The sequence below is a fragment of the Rhamphochromis longiceps genome, linkage group LG4 (assembly GCF_057381845.1).
Source record: "Rhamphochromis longiceps isolate RC_006_pf linkage group LG4, R_longiceps_female_GT1.1, whole genome shotgun sequence".
Classification (NCBI taxonomy): Eukaryota; Metazoa; Chordata; class Actinopteri; order Cichliformes; family Cichlidae; genus Rhamphochromis; species Rhamphochromis longiceps.
Window position 1 is genome coordinate 1,136,178 of NC_140560.1, and position 16,128 is coordinate 1,152,305.

At 44.7% G+C, this 16,128-nt stretch overlaps 1 protein-coding gene across 3 annotated transcripts; it reads right to left on the bottom strand.

Moving 5' to 3' along the window:
• Window positions 1-5,385: 5,385 nt before the first annotated feature.
• On the bottom strand, window positions 5,386-15,152 carry rogdi (rogdi atypical leucine zipper). 3 transcript variants are annotated; one of them, XM_085402820.1, is made up of 12 exons: window positions 15,079-15,152; window positions 14,723-14,885; window positions 13,010-13,081; window positions 12,633-12,715; window positions 12,407-12,464; window positions 12,243-12,323; window positions 10,089-10,184; window positions 9,913-10,011; window positions 8,990-9,103; window positions 8,855-8,904; window positions 8,367-8,493; window positions 5,386-7,121 (listed from the first exon to the last, which is right to left on the bottom strand). In XM_085402820.1, exons 1-12 carry the CDS (start codon window positions 15,135-15,137, stop codon window positions 7,080-7,082), a joined length of 1,044 nt encoding a protein of 347 aa, XP_085258946.1. In that variant the 5' UTR covers window positions 15,138-15,152; the 3' UTR covers window positions 5,386-7,079. The 3 variants fall into 3 exon arrangements, with proteins under 3 accessions (XP_085258946.1, XP_085258944.1, XP_085258943.1); XM_085402818.1 differs by lacking the exon at window positions 15,079-15,152 and having other exon boundaries at window positions 13,010-13,106; window positions 14,723-15,051; XM_085402817.1 differs by lacking the exon at window positions 15,079-15,152 and having other exon boundaries at window positions 12,407-12,461; window positions 14,723-15,045.
• Window positions 15,153-16,128: the final 976 nt, after the last annotated feature.

The window sequence follows — 16,128 nt, forward strand, 5'->3', positions numbered from 1 at the left end:
TCATTTCCGTGGGCGTCGCTGTCCCCGTGAACCAAGCGAAACATCCCCGAGTTCGCTCATCTTATGTGTGTGTGCGCATTATGAGTTTAACACACACTAACCAGCCGTTTACACATGATCAGATATCACTGTGTGACGTTTAAAACACACTCATGACAGGCCGAGTGCAGCAGTGTGCGCACGCCGTCGTAGAAACAGCAAACAAATAAACAACAACAACAATGGCGACTCTATGTACAGGTAAACACGTGACCTCCGCCTGTGAAATGAACACAGCGGCCTGTTTCCTACAAACTGCATGAATGACTTCAGTATGATGTGTGGTGATGTTTGAAGATGCTGCTGTCAGCAATCTATCTATCTATCTATCTATCTATCTATCTATCTATCTATCTATCTATCTATCTATCTATCTATCTATCTATCTATCTTTATTGACAGACGTTACGTCCATAGTTTCAAAAAACAACAACACAACATACAAATCTTAATAAAAAATATAAAATATTTGTGAAGATATAAAACCATAGTGTACGCTGCTTGTAAGATGACCATGAGGGGGCAGTATATAGCGCTGTGAACGTCTGTCTGTTTACGTCATCGTCATCAGTGAAGGGTCTCTCTTTAGTTGGACACAGAAATCCATTATTTATCATAAGAAAGCGTCCAGTGTATCATAAACACAGAGACACATTTAGTCTGATAGAAAACAAACAGGTTCCTCTACATGCTGACTAGATTTCCAGCGACGGTGGAATAAATGTATGCAGGGTTTTGGTACTTCTTCAGTAAAAAATAGTTCTGTAAAGATATAACGACCTAAACACTATTTGTGGGTTGTTATATTCACTTTCTTTGGCTTCGTCTCACTGTTACTCTCTTTTTAAACGTACCTGGACACTGTCCAAGGGCTGCATATGTGAAATAGGTCCACAGTCAGATCTCCACAGTACCAGCATGAAACGTAACCCAGAAAGTAAGGTTTCCTCGAGCAGGCCAACTATCTGTTGGCTTTTGATTGACTTCAGTGATAAACTACTGTCCTACTGCATTTATTTGGATGTACTGAAAATAAAAATGTGGAGGTCTGAAGGGACGAGACCTTCCCTAAACATGGCTGACTTCTGCTGTGAAACAACCTGGTACTGTCACTAAAATGACACTGACTTGTCTATAAACTGTGATTAGGTTTCCTAATGCAGAAAGATGTCAGGAGCCTGAGTGTATGATGCAGAGCTGTTTTTGCTCCATATGGACAGGCAAGCCCGATACAGACCATAAATACTTTCCCAGTGTCAAAGCCATCCTTCCACTGGAAGCATTTTGTTTTGTTCTTCCATTCATTTCAAATAAAGCAGAGTACAGAGCAAAAGTCTTCTTTTCTTTATGTTTTGACAGGAAACATGGAAATAGGTGCAGTGATTTATTGACATCTCTGACACAGAGACATACAGTATGAAAGCTGAGTTTTTACAGTTCTAACAAAGTCAGTAGCTGATATCACCAGAGTTCAGTGCAGCCTGAACTCTCCTAATCAAGCTTTCTTGTAATTTCTTCCATAGTTCCCACTGCATGCTTTTAGATGGCATCTTTTTCCCTTCACAAGATTCCCACCAGCACTGCCTGACACGCAGCCCAAACCATCCCTCTACCATTTTTAAAGATGGTTGAAGATATGTACTGATATGGCTATGTCTTAAGGTGATGACCTTTGAACCGGATGTTGTTGTCCGAAGGAAGCCCCGTTAAGTGGCTAGTTGTAAGATGAAGAGTGTTCAATAAAGCAACATAAAGACCGTGCTTTATGTCCTGATTCAATTCAGAGTGATCTGCCTAATTTAGTAATAAGGTGGGCACACAACAGATACTCACTGTCATAATCACCTCCATACATGATGATGATGATCATTTGGAGTTATCAAGCAGCGCATCAGTGTTTTAGACTCGTCCGTTCAATCGAGTCTCAGAAATTTGGGCGTCATAGCGACAGTTCAATGTCTCCAAACTGGTTCAGAAGTGTTTTAATCACATGAGAAACATTTCTAAGGTCAGGCTGCTGGTGTCAAAGGCTGAGCCGGGGATGATTCTTCATGCTGTTATTTCTTCTCGTTTGGATTACTCCAGTGGTCTTTTTACTGGTTTCTACAAATCAGCGTTGGAGCCTTCAGACAGAACACTGCAGCACCAATAGGAGGCCACATATTACTCCAGTTTTGGCTTCTCTTCATTGGTTGCCAGTAAATTTTAGGTTTCATTTTAAAATTTCAGTTTGAACTTGTTGAGCTCTACATGGTGAAGCTCTGGTCAGTTTATCCCTGAAACCTCGTGCTTCATCCCGAGCACTCAGGTCTTCGTGTCCGAGGCTACTGTTGGTCCCCGTGGGGATTGGTCTCTCAGGCACCATTTCTATACAAACAAGCTTTAATTAATGTTTTCATTGTTTCATGTCAATATTTTATTAATATTTTTGGTTTTATTGTGCAACACTTTGTGATTTTAATCTATGAACAGTGCTCAATAAATAAATTTGTAGTCTACGTCTTGTGCATAGCTCTGTATTGTGTCCCGGTTTTGCTTGCGTTCGAACGGCTTCCTGACAGCCAGTCTGTGAGCAGTTATAGACTCTGATTCTTATTTAGCGCTTTTCTACTCTCCATACAACATTCACCCATTCTCACAAGCACTTTCTCCATACATAGTGCTTTCTAACTACATTCACACTCCAATGGATGCATCGAAGAACAACTTAGGGTTAGTATCTTGCCCAAGGATACTACTACTCTGAGCCCCTCCCGAATGGCCGAACTTCTCACCCTATCTCCAAGGGAGAGGCCAGCCACCCACGTGGACCGAACCCCGGCTACCAAGACTGGCAATTGGGACATGGGATGCTTTAGTGTTATGTTGCAGTTAAATAAAAAACAGCAGATTAAAGCAGTACACAGTCATATCTTGTTTTATTATGTTTCAGGTTTAAATGTTTGCTTCTTGTTTAAGGGTTAAGCTTACTATTATTACTTTGCTCTGAGCTCGTCCTTCATCCTACTAAACGGAGGTCAGGTGTAGGAGACATCCAGCATTTCCTGACTTTTAAAGTGCTGATGATGTCATGTCTGACATCACCGAGCCTTTTGTTTTCTGGATTTGTCAAGAATATTTCTTATACAGAACCATTTAACTGTGTAAATTAGGCAATGACATAAGCTCAAAATGAAGCCATAATAAGCACGAGTAGAAGCTAAAAACTACGAGCAACCTATAAACTGTGACTAGAAGTTGGAAGCACTTAATTGTAAATAAACAAATGATAATGAGATCAATTAGATCAATTGTTTGTTAGACCCTCATTACAGTAATAACAGTTAGAGAAAACAGAAATAGAAACAATAGAACGCTACAGCCAAGACGAAGACGTACCAACCACAGTATACATGAACCTTTCACAGTAACTTTAAGCTAGCATCACAAAGACAGTGGAAAACATAACGTCTACAAATACATGTCAAAGCTGGTATATCAACACCACATTAACTCACTCATTAAAATCACTGCTGTCCATTTCAATCCTTTTACCTGGTAGCACTGCCTTATTTGCATGAAGTCAGGAAAATGGATTCTGGGCTGTTCCCGTCCTTTTCTTTGTGGCCCTCTGTGTGAATGGATAACAAACCTGAGCGATTAGCAGGGGTAGAGGGCCTCTCCTGGCTCCTATCTGTGGGGCTGATTACAACCAATAATGTCCAATGAATGGACTGATAACATCTGAAGCAAGTGTGAGGACTGCAGACAGTCCATTCCCATATTTTGGAGGTAAGCTCTGATAAACCCTGCTCTATGGGAACGAGCAATATAGAGTTCGGTCTCAGAATATGAAAATATGGGAGTGCCAGTGGTTGCAGTATCTCATCTCAATATCTCTCAGTATTGAGACTGCAGTGATGACAAGTCTTGTTTCTTCTAGTGAGAAAGATGGTGCCCCAAACTATATCAAGGTCTTCCTCATGGTCGTGTTCCAGCGCTGACACCGACAGTGCTGGTGGTCAAGGGCAGTCCCGGCAGCACTATGACCTCAGAGACTCTGAACCGTCTGAGCCATTGGTCAGATCATTCTGCAGACCTCGATGGTTCGTCAGTGTTGACGAGGAGGGGAAACCGTTTTTTTTACCTTGATTTACACAAGTTGCTCGCTTTGTTTTTTCCTGGTCAGTGTGACAAAGTGGAGGAGCAGTTGCAATGCTCTCCATTTGTCCCACATGTGTTTACCTTTTTTTTTTTTGCACATTATTCTGTTTCTATGTATTTGCTATGATTTGCTGTTTGTCATGTAACTTTGCTTCACTCACTATCCCGGGTTTGTTTGTGGAAGCGTTTTGTTGCCGGCAAATCAAACATTTTGCAAATTAAGACAAATACTCAAGTACATGTTTCTTTATATTTTATTATGTTACACATTAAGTAATTCGTTCATACTTTGTCTTTTCAGTCTTCATGAGGGTCAGGTGTGGGGAAACGCCCACCTGGCATTTCCTCATTTTAAAGTCCTGATGATGTCACACATGACATCAGCAGGTCAAACCAAGTGGAGGGGTTTCTTTGTCCATAGAGATGCTTCCTTTTGTTTGTGTTAAGGTTTAAAGGGATTTGTTGAATGTTTTTCTTTTCATCAATACTGCCATTTAGTTGTGTAAATGTGCATGTTAGAAGTGTGTAGAGGTTTTGTGTTTTAGATCATCTGTGTAGTTTTAGATCCCTCAGTGTGAGTGGTACTGGCTGGGCAATTGGAGGGAAATTGATGGCCCTATTTAAAGCCAGTCTCTACCAGATGCAGCAGAGAGCAGAGGTGAGCTGTGTCACCAGAGCCATGTTACACATTAAATTAAGCTCACTGTAAATAAATTGCTCACCTCTGGAAACCTGACATGTCTGCGTAATCTGCTTTCCTTCCACCTTCCTTGACGTTCGAGTGCGACTACTTCAGTCAGCAACCATTGTTGCTTCCCTCAGCATTTATTCTTGGCAATGACAAGGCATCACAACTGGATTTTGACTGCACAACTCCAATATCATTTTGTCTGTTTTGAGCCTTTCAGAAGTAAAGGTCCTGGTGTTTCATCTCACTGTGCTGCTGTATAACCAAGTACATGAACTTGAGCTTCATGGAACAAACTGATGGATGTTTCAGAATTCTGATTGCAAATCAGGTGCAGCTGGTGTTACCACAAACAAACAAACCGGGTCGGGTAGGTTTGGATCTCTTTCCCCCCCTAATGTAGGACATCATTACAAAAATGAATTTTGCATGAATCTTTTGTCTAATATTAAATCTGACAACCTGAAATGTGACAAATACAATGTGGCACTGCATTTCCAATAATACAAATGAAGTTCAGTGATGACTTTTTTATTACATGCATCTTAAGATCACCAAAGAGAGTTCATCAGGACGAAAGTTTAATTGCACACATTCCACATTTTACATGACAGGCATCTTTAAATACATTAATACTTAGTGGAAAGAAGTCATTTGTTCATGTCTACAATAGTATTTGGTTCAAAGAAAATCAACACAAGACGAATACAAACAGCAACAGATGATGTCACAGGTAGCTTATTTAAATAAATCCATGTAGTAACAAACAGGGAATGTGAGGTCGAGGGATGAAGGGCCCTGCTCCAGCCACGTTTGTGTTCATCAGTTTGCACAAATGTGTTTCTGCTCATCCTGCTCGTCGGGTTTTCTTACAGCTTCTGCTGTTCTGAAACAAACGTGCTGCCATCTGTACTGAGCTCAGGCCGGTGTGCAGAAGCAGACAAACACAGCACATCAGGACTGCGCGACAATCTGAACCAAAGCAGACTGGAGGAGCCATGACACGTGTAAATATACGCCGTGCGTGGTTCTCTGTAAAGCAGACCACAGGGGGAGACTGTGGCATGTTCGTGATATCACTCCTAACAGATGTTTTACCCATTACAACAACGTTTGATTCTTACTGTGTCCCACACACCCACATACTGAATGAGGGAATAATTCGGAGGAAGAGGCTGAGCTAGAGCAACACTTCCTCTGTTGATTGTGCACCTTATAAAACTGGAAACAGGATCAATTAGAGCTCAGCTCTGTGAAGAAGCATCTCAGTATCTACATACACAGGTCAGCCAATCAGCTAGTGACAGGTAAAATGAGCTGAGCAGCTGACATCTATGTCCAAACTGCCACTCATTACACCCCAAACGACCTGGTACAGTGATGACAGCCTCCAGCAGAGCCCCGTCCTCGACGTACTGTGGAGCAGGTTTGTTTCCTGTGGGAAGATTAGAAAGGTGCTACGGCAGGAGAAACAGAACAGGAGCTTCTTCAAAGACCTTCCTCCTTTGTTTACGTTCTTGGTCCCATCAAAAATACAGAAAACTGTTACCTTCATCACAGATTCGTCCTCCTGTTCCCACTCCAACATGATGCGCTTGGCAGCCACTGAAACTGCCTTTTCCATGTGCATCATAACAGTAATGCACAGGCACTGTCACGCAGCACTGCTGCTGCATGTGAGGTTAATGCTATGCAGCAGAGTGAATAGATGATGCTGTTAGTGGCAGCAGACTGTTTGACTCTGAGCATTTTACACAGTCACAGGCTTGTGGTGTCCACCTGTGTACCAGTACTACAGTACTACAGTACTACGGTACCACAGTACCACAGTACCAGTACCACAGTAGTAGGGCAGGACTTTACTACGAGGAAGCTTTCAAAGCGATCACCATGCTGGGACAGAACAAGTACAAGAAACGTACTTTTAGTACAAAATTAGTGTTCTACAAAACAACTCAAACACAATCAGGAATGTGAGTGTGGGTAATAAATAATTCTATTAAAGGGAACCAAATGACATGAATCCACACGGCAGTACTGAGACGCACTGACGGGACTGTCTGCTATCTGGGCTAACATCACTGGGGGCGGAGCTTTAGCGCTCTGACATCACACTGCATTTCAAATAGCTAAAATAATGAACACTTCCTTTACAACAGAGTGCTAAGTGCGAGTCCGAGCGGAGCCTGGAGGATGACGGGCTGCAGGATTAAAAAGGTCTGTAGTTCCAGAAACTGGAGAAAACCGAGATCTGCAGGGAAGGAAGCAGCTGGGATTCAGTCAAAGATGAAACAGTTCTCACTTCCTTTCACTTTCTGCTCACTGTAACAGATTTAATGGTGAAAAACAAAGAACTGTCTAGACCAAAAGGAAAGGTCACTTTATGAAACAAACTGCCAAACGGTCAAATACTTCACGCCACTGTAGAAACACGTTTAGGCAAACTGTGCTGTGATCATTTAAGCCAGAGCTCTTTGATCCCGATCTGTTCCCACAGTAAAGACTCAGGCTGCTTCTCTAAAGTAAATGAAACAAACCCAAAGTCTTTGTTATCCAACGTTGCTCATACAGCTGTCACGTGACCCTGGCTAACGTCTCGGTTCACCCCAGGTTAGTTACAGTGGTGTGGAGACGTGTTCGTGCCCTTCATCATAACTGACTTTTTGTATGTTTGATCCGAAACACTTAAGCGTGACAAAAAGACCCCCCGCCCCCCATGAAAGCTCCAGAACCATCAGCATCAGGGGTTAGGCTAAGCCTCGCTACACTGAATGGTGGTGTTACTAAAAGTTCATATTTTCTAATTAGTTTCTGTTTTTATTTCACTTTTAGCTTTTAATTCAGTTTTCAGAGTAAATGTTCATATTTCATTTACATGTTTGAACATTTTTAGTCACATTGGTGTCATGCTGGCACAGAAAAATCAGTACAGGTGTTACAGTAGGAGCTGTCACGGAGCAGAAACGGGAGCTGGAAGCATGTAAATATAATAATAACCACTGCAGCCAAACAGAGAGCCTGACGAGCCCAGCTGTAAGTAAGCTGTTAAGACTCGACTGTACGCTGTGTTCCTGTTTTCCTCTGAAACAATAAGTTCTGTTGCAGCAGCCTTTCAACGCCTCTCTCTGTCTCTCACTGCAAACTTGACCCACACAACAAAGTAAAGCTAGTTTTCAGCTACGAGCCCGACGTATCAGCCAGAGGTCCCTTTACTACGGTTCGGAGCCACGGACCTGTTTTATATACGCGTGGGATAGTTTTCTATATGAGATCGCTGCAAAAAAAGTGCAGCCTTACCTAATGTCCACCTACTGTTACTCATTTATATGAAGATTTAAACATCTAGCTGGTGTTGGTGTGGCGAGTAACAGTTCATTTTAAAAGTAACCTTCCAAACACTGCCGAACAGACAGCACGTGCTCCCAGAATGAATGCTCCATCTCCTCCACGTCTCTCACATCATGATTAATAATGTGCGAGTGTTTGAGGGACTGACCTTGTCCTTCAGCTGCTGACAGAGCTGCAGGGATATGGTGAAGAACACCAGCGTGTCGCTCAGCCAAGGCACCACACACTCCACTTTGTGAACATGGCTCACCTCAAACCGGTTGTTGTTGAGCTCACTGTGTTAGCAAAATGTAAAGAGAGCTTAGATACTGTCCACCATGTACACTTTAGCACTACTGTGTGTTACCAGTAACTAGATAGTAAATCAGTTTCCATCCAAGCCAGCATCATGGGGCAGGAGCCCAGCTGTTGAGTAAGAGGCCATTTGGCCACAGTCATATTTAAATATTACTCATAGAGCCAGGTTTCAGTAATATTACACAACAGAATAAGGCTGCATCATCTGGTAATGGAAATATGTCGTTTTCTAATAATAAGCATGTACAGGAATAGTTGCAATGACACTGATGGCTCTTTGTGTAAACGTTTCACCTCCTACAACATGTTTAAGCTTCATCAGAGGACTGAAGGACTTACAACATCGCTCCAGGGCTGTGCAGCACTGAGCTCCCAGCAGGCTTGAAATTCTGCAGATATGAGAAGGATCACAAACACTGGTCACATGACAGAGGGCGGCTCCACAGACGGGTGCACGGTGTCACAGAGTCTAACCTTGGTGGTGTTAGCAGGCAGCACGTGGAGCTGGTACACAGTCAGACACAGTTTGCTTAAGTTGATGTAAAAGTTGACCATGACATCCCCGGGTATGGGAGGAGAGAACATTTTCTGGTGATCAAACAAGAGAGGCCGGTGTGAGGCAGTCAGGCTGAAACATCACAGGAAGGTTTAACCTTCAGCAGTATTACTCTGCTGGGTTTCTCTGCAGTGACTTCACTGAGCCAGCACTCAGAGCTCATCAAGTCCTGCTTTAAAATTCATCATCAGAGCCAGGAACAACCTGCAGATTGCTTTGGTGTATTTCTGCCCTGGTGGAGTTTATTTCCACCCACACCACCTCCATGAGTGCTTCTCCAACCTTTCTCCTCTAACATCAGAGCAGCATGGGCTCCGAGCAGGTTCATTGGGTAACGATATAACGAGTAATACTTGATGTGGCTACTGCCACGTGGCTCTAATAACATATCCTGCATTACACAGGTCTAAAGTGTGGACAGCAAAGGTGTAAATAGCTCCTACAGGTTACCTGAAGTTAATCTCGGATCCTGTGAGTGTCGACCGAGGTTAGTCAACGCCAACCCAGACTGCGGGCGCTGGTTTCACAGAACAGTTGTGGATTCAGAGCCCAGCACTGAGACTGGGCTTTTTACAGGACCTAACTATGACTCACTGCGACTGTTCCACTTCAGCACTGCTTTTGATGCCATAGATCGCCCTCGTCTGTCAGCGGGAGCCTCCCCCCAGAGTCAGAGGGCTGGAACAGTTTACACTGCACTGACCTACAGCAGGACAGCTTCCTGAGAAACCCTGCTCTCACGAGGAACCTGATTTGACTAAACTTGCTGTCATGTTTTCTTTAAAACCTGCATCTTTACACAGTTATTCTTCAGTAAGATCATTGAGTGCAGCGTGTTTACCATCAAACCGCTGGCAGCCAGCTCAGGCAGCGTCATGGAGGCCGGGGTAGTGAGGCGGTTTCGAGCTCGTGTAAGCTGCAGCATCACTCCATCCATGAGCTGCAGCATGAACACAAACGTGATGTTAGTATCAGCAGCATCAGCAGAGTGGCAGCTCTGTGCTAACAGGGACACACCTTGTTGACCTCAGCCCCAGACTTGAAGTGGTAGCTCTCGTCACGGCTGCTCAGCAGCTGCAGAGCCTGGTTCACGTGGTTCCTGGCATCTTGGATCTGATGGGCCACAGAAACGAGGACCAGTGAAGGGTGGGGGTCATATGTTAACACAAGTTCCTGAAGAAAACTGTCCAGCATCACCTCTCGGCTTCATTGCATTCACTTTTAAAAGCTAGACTAGTATGGCGTTATTTTTGTGCCACTATTCTGAGCGCACGTAAAAAAAAATTGAGCGCACGTAAAAAAGGTTTGCAGGTGTAAGTGTTGCATTTTGAGGAGAAATTTATTTTGAGTGAAGAAAATTCATTGCTGCGTGCAGAAAATGTATTTCAGCGTTTGCTGTTATCCACACACACACACACACACACACACACACACACACACACACACACACACACACACACACACACACACACACACACACACACACACACACACACACACACACACACACACAACAACAGCCCCTCTCGCTCGCTCAGTTTTTGTACTTGCGCTTGCTCGCAATGTGTTGCTCGCGCTCTCAACATTTTTGCCCGTGTGCGCTCAACTCTTTCTGTACACCGTTATATTTGTGCCACAAAACCAGCCAATCACAGACTTGGATGCAAAAATATCTGATTGGCTGTTTTGGTCTCCAATCAGCTCGAAATGACGAAATGCAATATCCCAGAATCCATTTCGTCCAAAACTCAAACGAGGCAGTGGCGAAGGAACACAGAGGGGCGGAGTTTGAAATGTTGAGAGCGCGAGCAACACATTGCGAACAAGCGCAAGTGCAAAAACTGAGCGAGCGAGAGGGGCTGCTGTTGTGTGTGTGTGGATAACAGCAAACACTGAAATATATTTTCTGCACGCAGCAATGAATTTTCTTCACTCAAAATAAATTTCTCCTCAAAATGCAACACTTACACCTGCAAACCTTTTTTACGTGCGCTCAGAATAGTGGCACATAAATAACGCCATAGACTAGCTGATGACTTACAGACCGTCGCCTGTAAGTCATCAGGTGCAGCTACTCGTACGGATAATAAGTAAAGCTTTAACTGTGAACATGTTTAACAGCTTGGTTTTTCCATGAGCTACTACAGAGAGGAGCAATCTTCTGTTTGACAACATAATCATGCAAATGAAAGCAGGACCTGAATAACTGGTAAAGTCTGTACAGAGAACTTCAATAAATAAACACGGCCTCACAATGACAAAGATATTATTCCTAACTACAAACAATGTGCTGCTTGGGGTCTTTCCATCACTGCAGAGCTCAGACATTAAGACAAACGTAGTGTTTGCAGCCGATCACGGACGCTTTGGCTGTGGGACCAACATGTAGAGAGGAGAACTGGATCCACTGTCCCCTCCTGGATGTTACCAAACATCAGACATGTGAAAGAATCTGCTGCTTTGTTTTCAGCTCGTGGCATAACATGTCCCTAACATGAGAACAACATGTGACCAGTGTCACGTTTCCAAAGTAGACCGAGGCGTCTGCCTCCACCCACACCTGCCCACAGCTCGGCTGCTTTGGGCTCAGTGATATTTTCATAATGCTCTGAATGTCAAACTGTGTTTGGTATAATTAATGCAAAGTGTTGATTCAATTCAAAGTCATGTTAGAAGCTCGCTGGTTGTGATGTGGTCAGGCCTCCCTGGTCAGAGGCCCCGCCCCTCTGACCACAGTCCTGCTCACGTTTGTCATTAAACTCTGAACAGACACATGCTGACAGTCTTATAGTTACATGGATGCATCAGGTAATACTTCTGTGATGTCACACTACACGCGTGCTAGCAGAGGGCCCACACAAACGTTACAGTGACCGTTAACGCCGTGAGACTGGTTTCATTGGTAGTTAATATCTGACCTAACATCGCTCTGCCTCAGCCTGGCTGCACTCTGACAAACAGTAAGAGATTGCTGCTTTGCTCTGTGTGAACCATGTCGTGCACGGCCTCTGCAGCCTGCACGTTAGCTGCTTCATGGTGAGCGTTATACTGGGGAGCTGAGGAGCTGCCTTCTTTCTCGTTGTTTTCTAAGGTTTCATCCTCAAACTTCTGTAGCTGTAAAGTCAGAGAAGCAGCTACGTGTTGTATTAAGTGCAGCGCTGTTTTCTATACCTGTTGCAGTTTCCACTGTTTGTCTTCTCTAAACTGGAAGTGCAACACTTGGCTGCTCTTTGCAACCTTCAGGTTGATATCCTGTTGAGACAGAGTCAAACATTAAAGATGCTCAGCCTAAAGCAGTGTCGTTAAAAGCCTTGGTGAGAACGTCATACACTCACAGCCTGAGTCAGCACCTCCCCCTGCAGAGTCAGCACGCCCTTCACCTGATCCATGCTGCTGGAAAAAGTCACATTTTTACCTTTGGAATCATCACAGGACAACAAATACAGAAGGAAGTGGATGTGAAAGGTGACCCTATCACGTATAATGCCGACAGCGCTACATGTAACGTGATGTCACAAATGATTACCACGGTAACAGTACGGCAGTGTGAGCTGCATTTACGTTGAGCTGCCAAGGATGAAGTTCTCCTGCTTCAGCTGATTTTCAAAGCCTGGTGTCGGCATGGAGAAACGTCTGGATGCCTCCTGGTGACAAGAACACAGCAGAGACTTCTTCATGTGCTGAAACGACCTGAGAGCTTCTTCCTGCTCTGCTGTGGAGTCCTGTTAGAGGACTGTGTATTTATGATGCTGAGGACACTTGTGTTTGCCCAGCCTTTCAGTTAAAACAGCAGCGCTCTGTCATAGTGACCTGCCAGATGCTGTCAGCCTGGCAAAGACTTACCGTGACCAGCAAAGAGCTCCATGGGTAAAGCTCATGTATCATTTCAGCCACGTAATTATGCAACTATTTCTAACACATGAAAGCTCATCGTTTACCTTGAGAACATCTTGGAGCTGCTTTAAGACAGCGTGCACTTCTTCTTTAAGCAGCCAGTTGAACTCCTCCTCCTGCCAAACACAGTGAACCAGTTTCCTGTTAGTGAGAGACAAAGATAACAGCTCGCCCTGCACGCGTACACAATTACTATTATTGATGGTAAATGGGCTGATTCTTATACAGCACTTTTCTACTCTCCCGGAGTACTCAAAGCGCTCTATACAACATGCCTCATTCACCCAGTCACTCCCATTCTCACAAGCACTACCTCTGTACTGAGTGCTTTCTAACTACACTCACACACATTCATACATCGGAGAGCAAATTGGGGTTAGTATCTTGCCCAAGGATATTTGGCATGCAGAGTGGAGGAGCCTGGGATCGAACCTCCAACCTTCTGATCAGTAGGTGACCTGCTCTACCTCCTGAGCTACAGCCACCACCCATTATTGATCAATAATACATATCAATAACTATACGAGACTTCAAATTACTCATATGTCAGTAATTTACATGATTACCTAATAATCTGCAACATTGTGTCCAATACCCATAAAGGTGTATTTTGACTTCATCTGATTAGACTGATTGACTCTATGGAAGATTTCTGCTGCAACACAGGCAGCAGTCAGGTCAGGTCTGTTATCTGACCTTTTGTAGTCTCGCCTCTTTCAAATAATTCAACTAATGTGAGACTGAAATTGAGCACTTGAAGGGTTTGAATGGAATATTTACGCCCGTTTTAAAAAGCTAACTGGCTAGCAGTGTCATTAATGTCGGTGTAACATCCACATGAACACAGGGAACCCTAGAACAAACTGTGGGGTGTGGCCCACTGGGGGGAGCACCGGTCTACAAGGGGACAAGCCGTTCTGCCAACGAGCCGTTGTTTCTTTAACGTCCCCACACAGACCACTGTTTCATGGTCCAGGTTCAGCCACTTAAAACGGTCTGATCCTGGACACTAATGACTCCAACAGGCTGTGACGTGGAACTAAGCAGCAGTGGTAATGTGCCGCGTGTCCACAGTGGGGCTCAGTGCAGAGGCTCGCTACAGTAGACCTTACACCCTACTGGTTTGTATGAAAGCATTAAAACCACACTGCTAATGTTCTTTCACAAAAGTGTTGACATTATTAGCTGTGATGTTACTGCCCCGTGTGTCCAGCTCAGACTTTGTTCCTGTGCGCGTCTCATTACTGAAGGACAGGCCAGCTGTGGACCGTCAGCCAGCTGTGGACCGTCAGCCAGCTGTGACACTGGGAGCTCACTTGTGATTGGTTGTTACTGGCAAGCAGACGGTTTTACCAGTACATGGCTGAATCTGTTCACAGCCATATTAGATCATTCCCTCCTGCTGTCGTAGAGATACACTCTGTGACATTTACACGCGTGTTGATGCCGTGTTTAACAGTACGACCCCCGCCCTGCAGGGAAAACGTTTAGGTCCAGTTTGTCATCGGTAGTCAGCAGCAAACAGAAGGCTCGGGCTCAGCTGTCGCTCTCACGGTGACGGTCAGTGAGCCGTTGCCATGGGCCCACTGACCGTCAACCACAATGTCACAGTAACATGACAGCGCGCGGGGCTAACAGCTACCGTGGGCAGCTCTGTGCAAGAACAGACGACTCAGTGCGAAGCACCAGCAGCCTTTCAGTCACAGCGCTGTTTGCTAGTGCAATGGTGCGATATACGCGACGGCTGAGCAGCTTACCAGCACAACGCGCTCCACCTGACTGGCCGTCGACGTCTTCGGGAGCTCCGACAGAGACCTCTGCGGATTCAGCATTTTGTCCTGGCACCACAAACAAACACCGGCCTCTCTCGCTCGGGGTGACGCCGTCTCACGGTGGCCTTTGGAAGCTGTGTTGCCTTCACTGACGTCGGATACAAGTTAAGTTAAGTTGAGCACCCAAAGAAACGGCGATAAGTTGAAATAAGAAACCAAACAAAAGCGACCACGGCACGATGCTCCGTCACGGCAGTAGTTTATAATCCGGCCTGTGATCATGTGAGTCAGACGTTATATTCACTACTGCAGTCCATAGAGTCTGTATACTACCGGACTACCTGTGTGCTGTCGTTACACACAGACGATGCTTCTTCTCTTTAGCTTCCGCCTGCTGCATTTAGTTTGAGAGAATGAAGCTACATTTGTATTGTTTTATGACAACCACCTGAATGCAGCATCAAATTAGTCACGTGTTTAGTGCGGAGCCCTCCCATCCAACGGCTCTGGCGTAGTGGCGCCACCCACCAATCCATATCTGGCTTAAGAACTTCCGCTTGGCGTTTTCCACGCCGTTACGCAACCCACGCCTGACAGTTGGTCAAACTGGACGTGACGCAGCGTCAATGCGGCGACATTCCTCGTCCTGAGAGTTGAGTCGGGAGGAGGTCACAGTGAAGTCCTGTGGAGTGCGCTGAGATTTTATGTAAGAGCGAGGGGACGTTTGCATTCACTCTTCTTGGGGGATTAGCATCACCTGCGAGGCTCACCTGCCTCCGTCACATGTCTCGCATTCACATTCATACACCTCGCTGTGATCTTGATGGCACATTTGTTTCAAGGTTATTTTCAGAGAGAGCAGGCGGACTGATGGTCGGGATGTCCGCGGATTTAATAAACAAGTTTCCATAGAAAACACAGTCGTGAATCGCTCCAAGAGGATCCAAAGATGCCAGACTGTGCCATTTAAGTGAGCAATAGTTAGTCAGGCTTTGTGAAGGTCATTCACAGTGTTGAAGTCAAAGGCGGGTAAAGCAGGAAAAAAATAAAACACCTTTTCAAGACGAATGAATCCGAGTGAGAACGACGATCGCTTAGCAGAAAGTGCTTTTCTAACAGTCAAGCTCTACTAAGGTTAGATGTTAGTCTTCAACTAGCTTCAACATCCTCGTATAAACTGCAAAGCTGTTTGTCTACAGTGTTTCTTCTGTGGTTCATGTACAGAAACCTGTAAACAGACAGGCACTTTTAGCACTAGCTGAGCACTTAACGTGGAGCCGTTGTGTCTTACTCACAGGTATTCACAGGTGAGGTAATCATCTGCAAGAGCTGGGAGCAGGAGACGGACCACCTCTAAAATACAAGGTGTGTTTAATCCATAATCACACACA

Bases quoted from the DNA above. Each gene is read 5' to 3' on its own strand.
- rogdi (XM_085402820.1), bottom strand. From the start codon at position 15,137: ATGCAGCAGGCGGAAGCTAAAGAGAAGAAGCATCGTCTGTGTGTAACG. The intron at 10,185-12,242 runs GTATAGAAAACA...GTGGCCCATCAG, and splicing joins AACAGTGGAAACTGCAACAG to ATCCAAGATGCCAGGAACCA. The intron at 8,905-8,989 runs GTTAGACTCTGT...TCATATCTGCAG, and splicing joins TGCCTGCTAACACCACCAAG to AATTTCAAGCCTGCTGGGAG.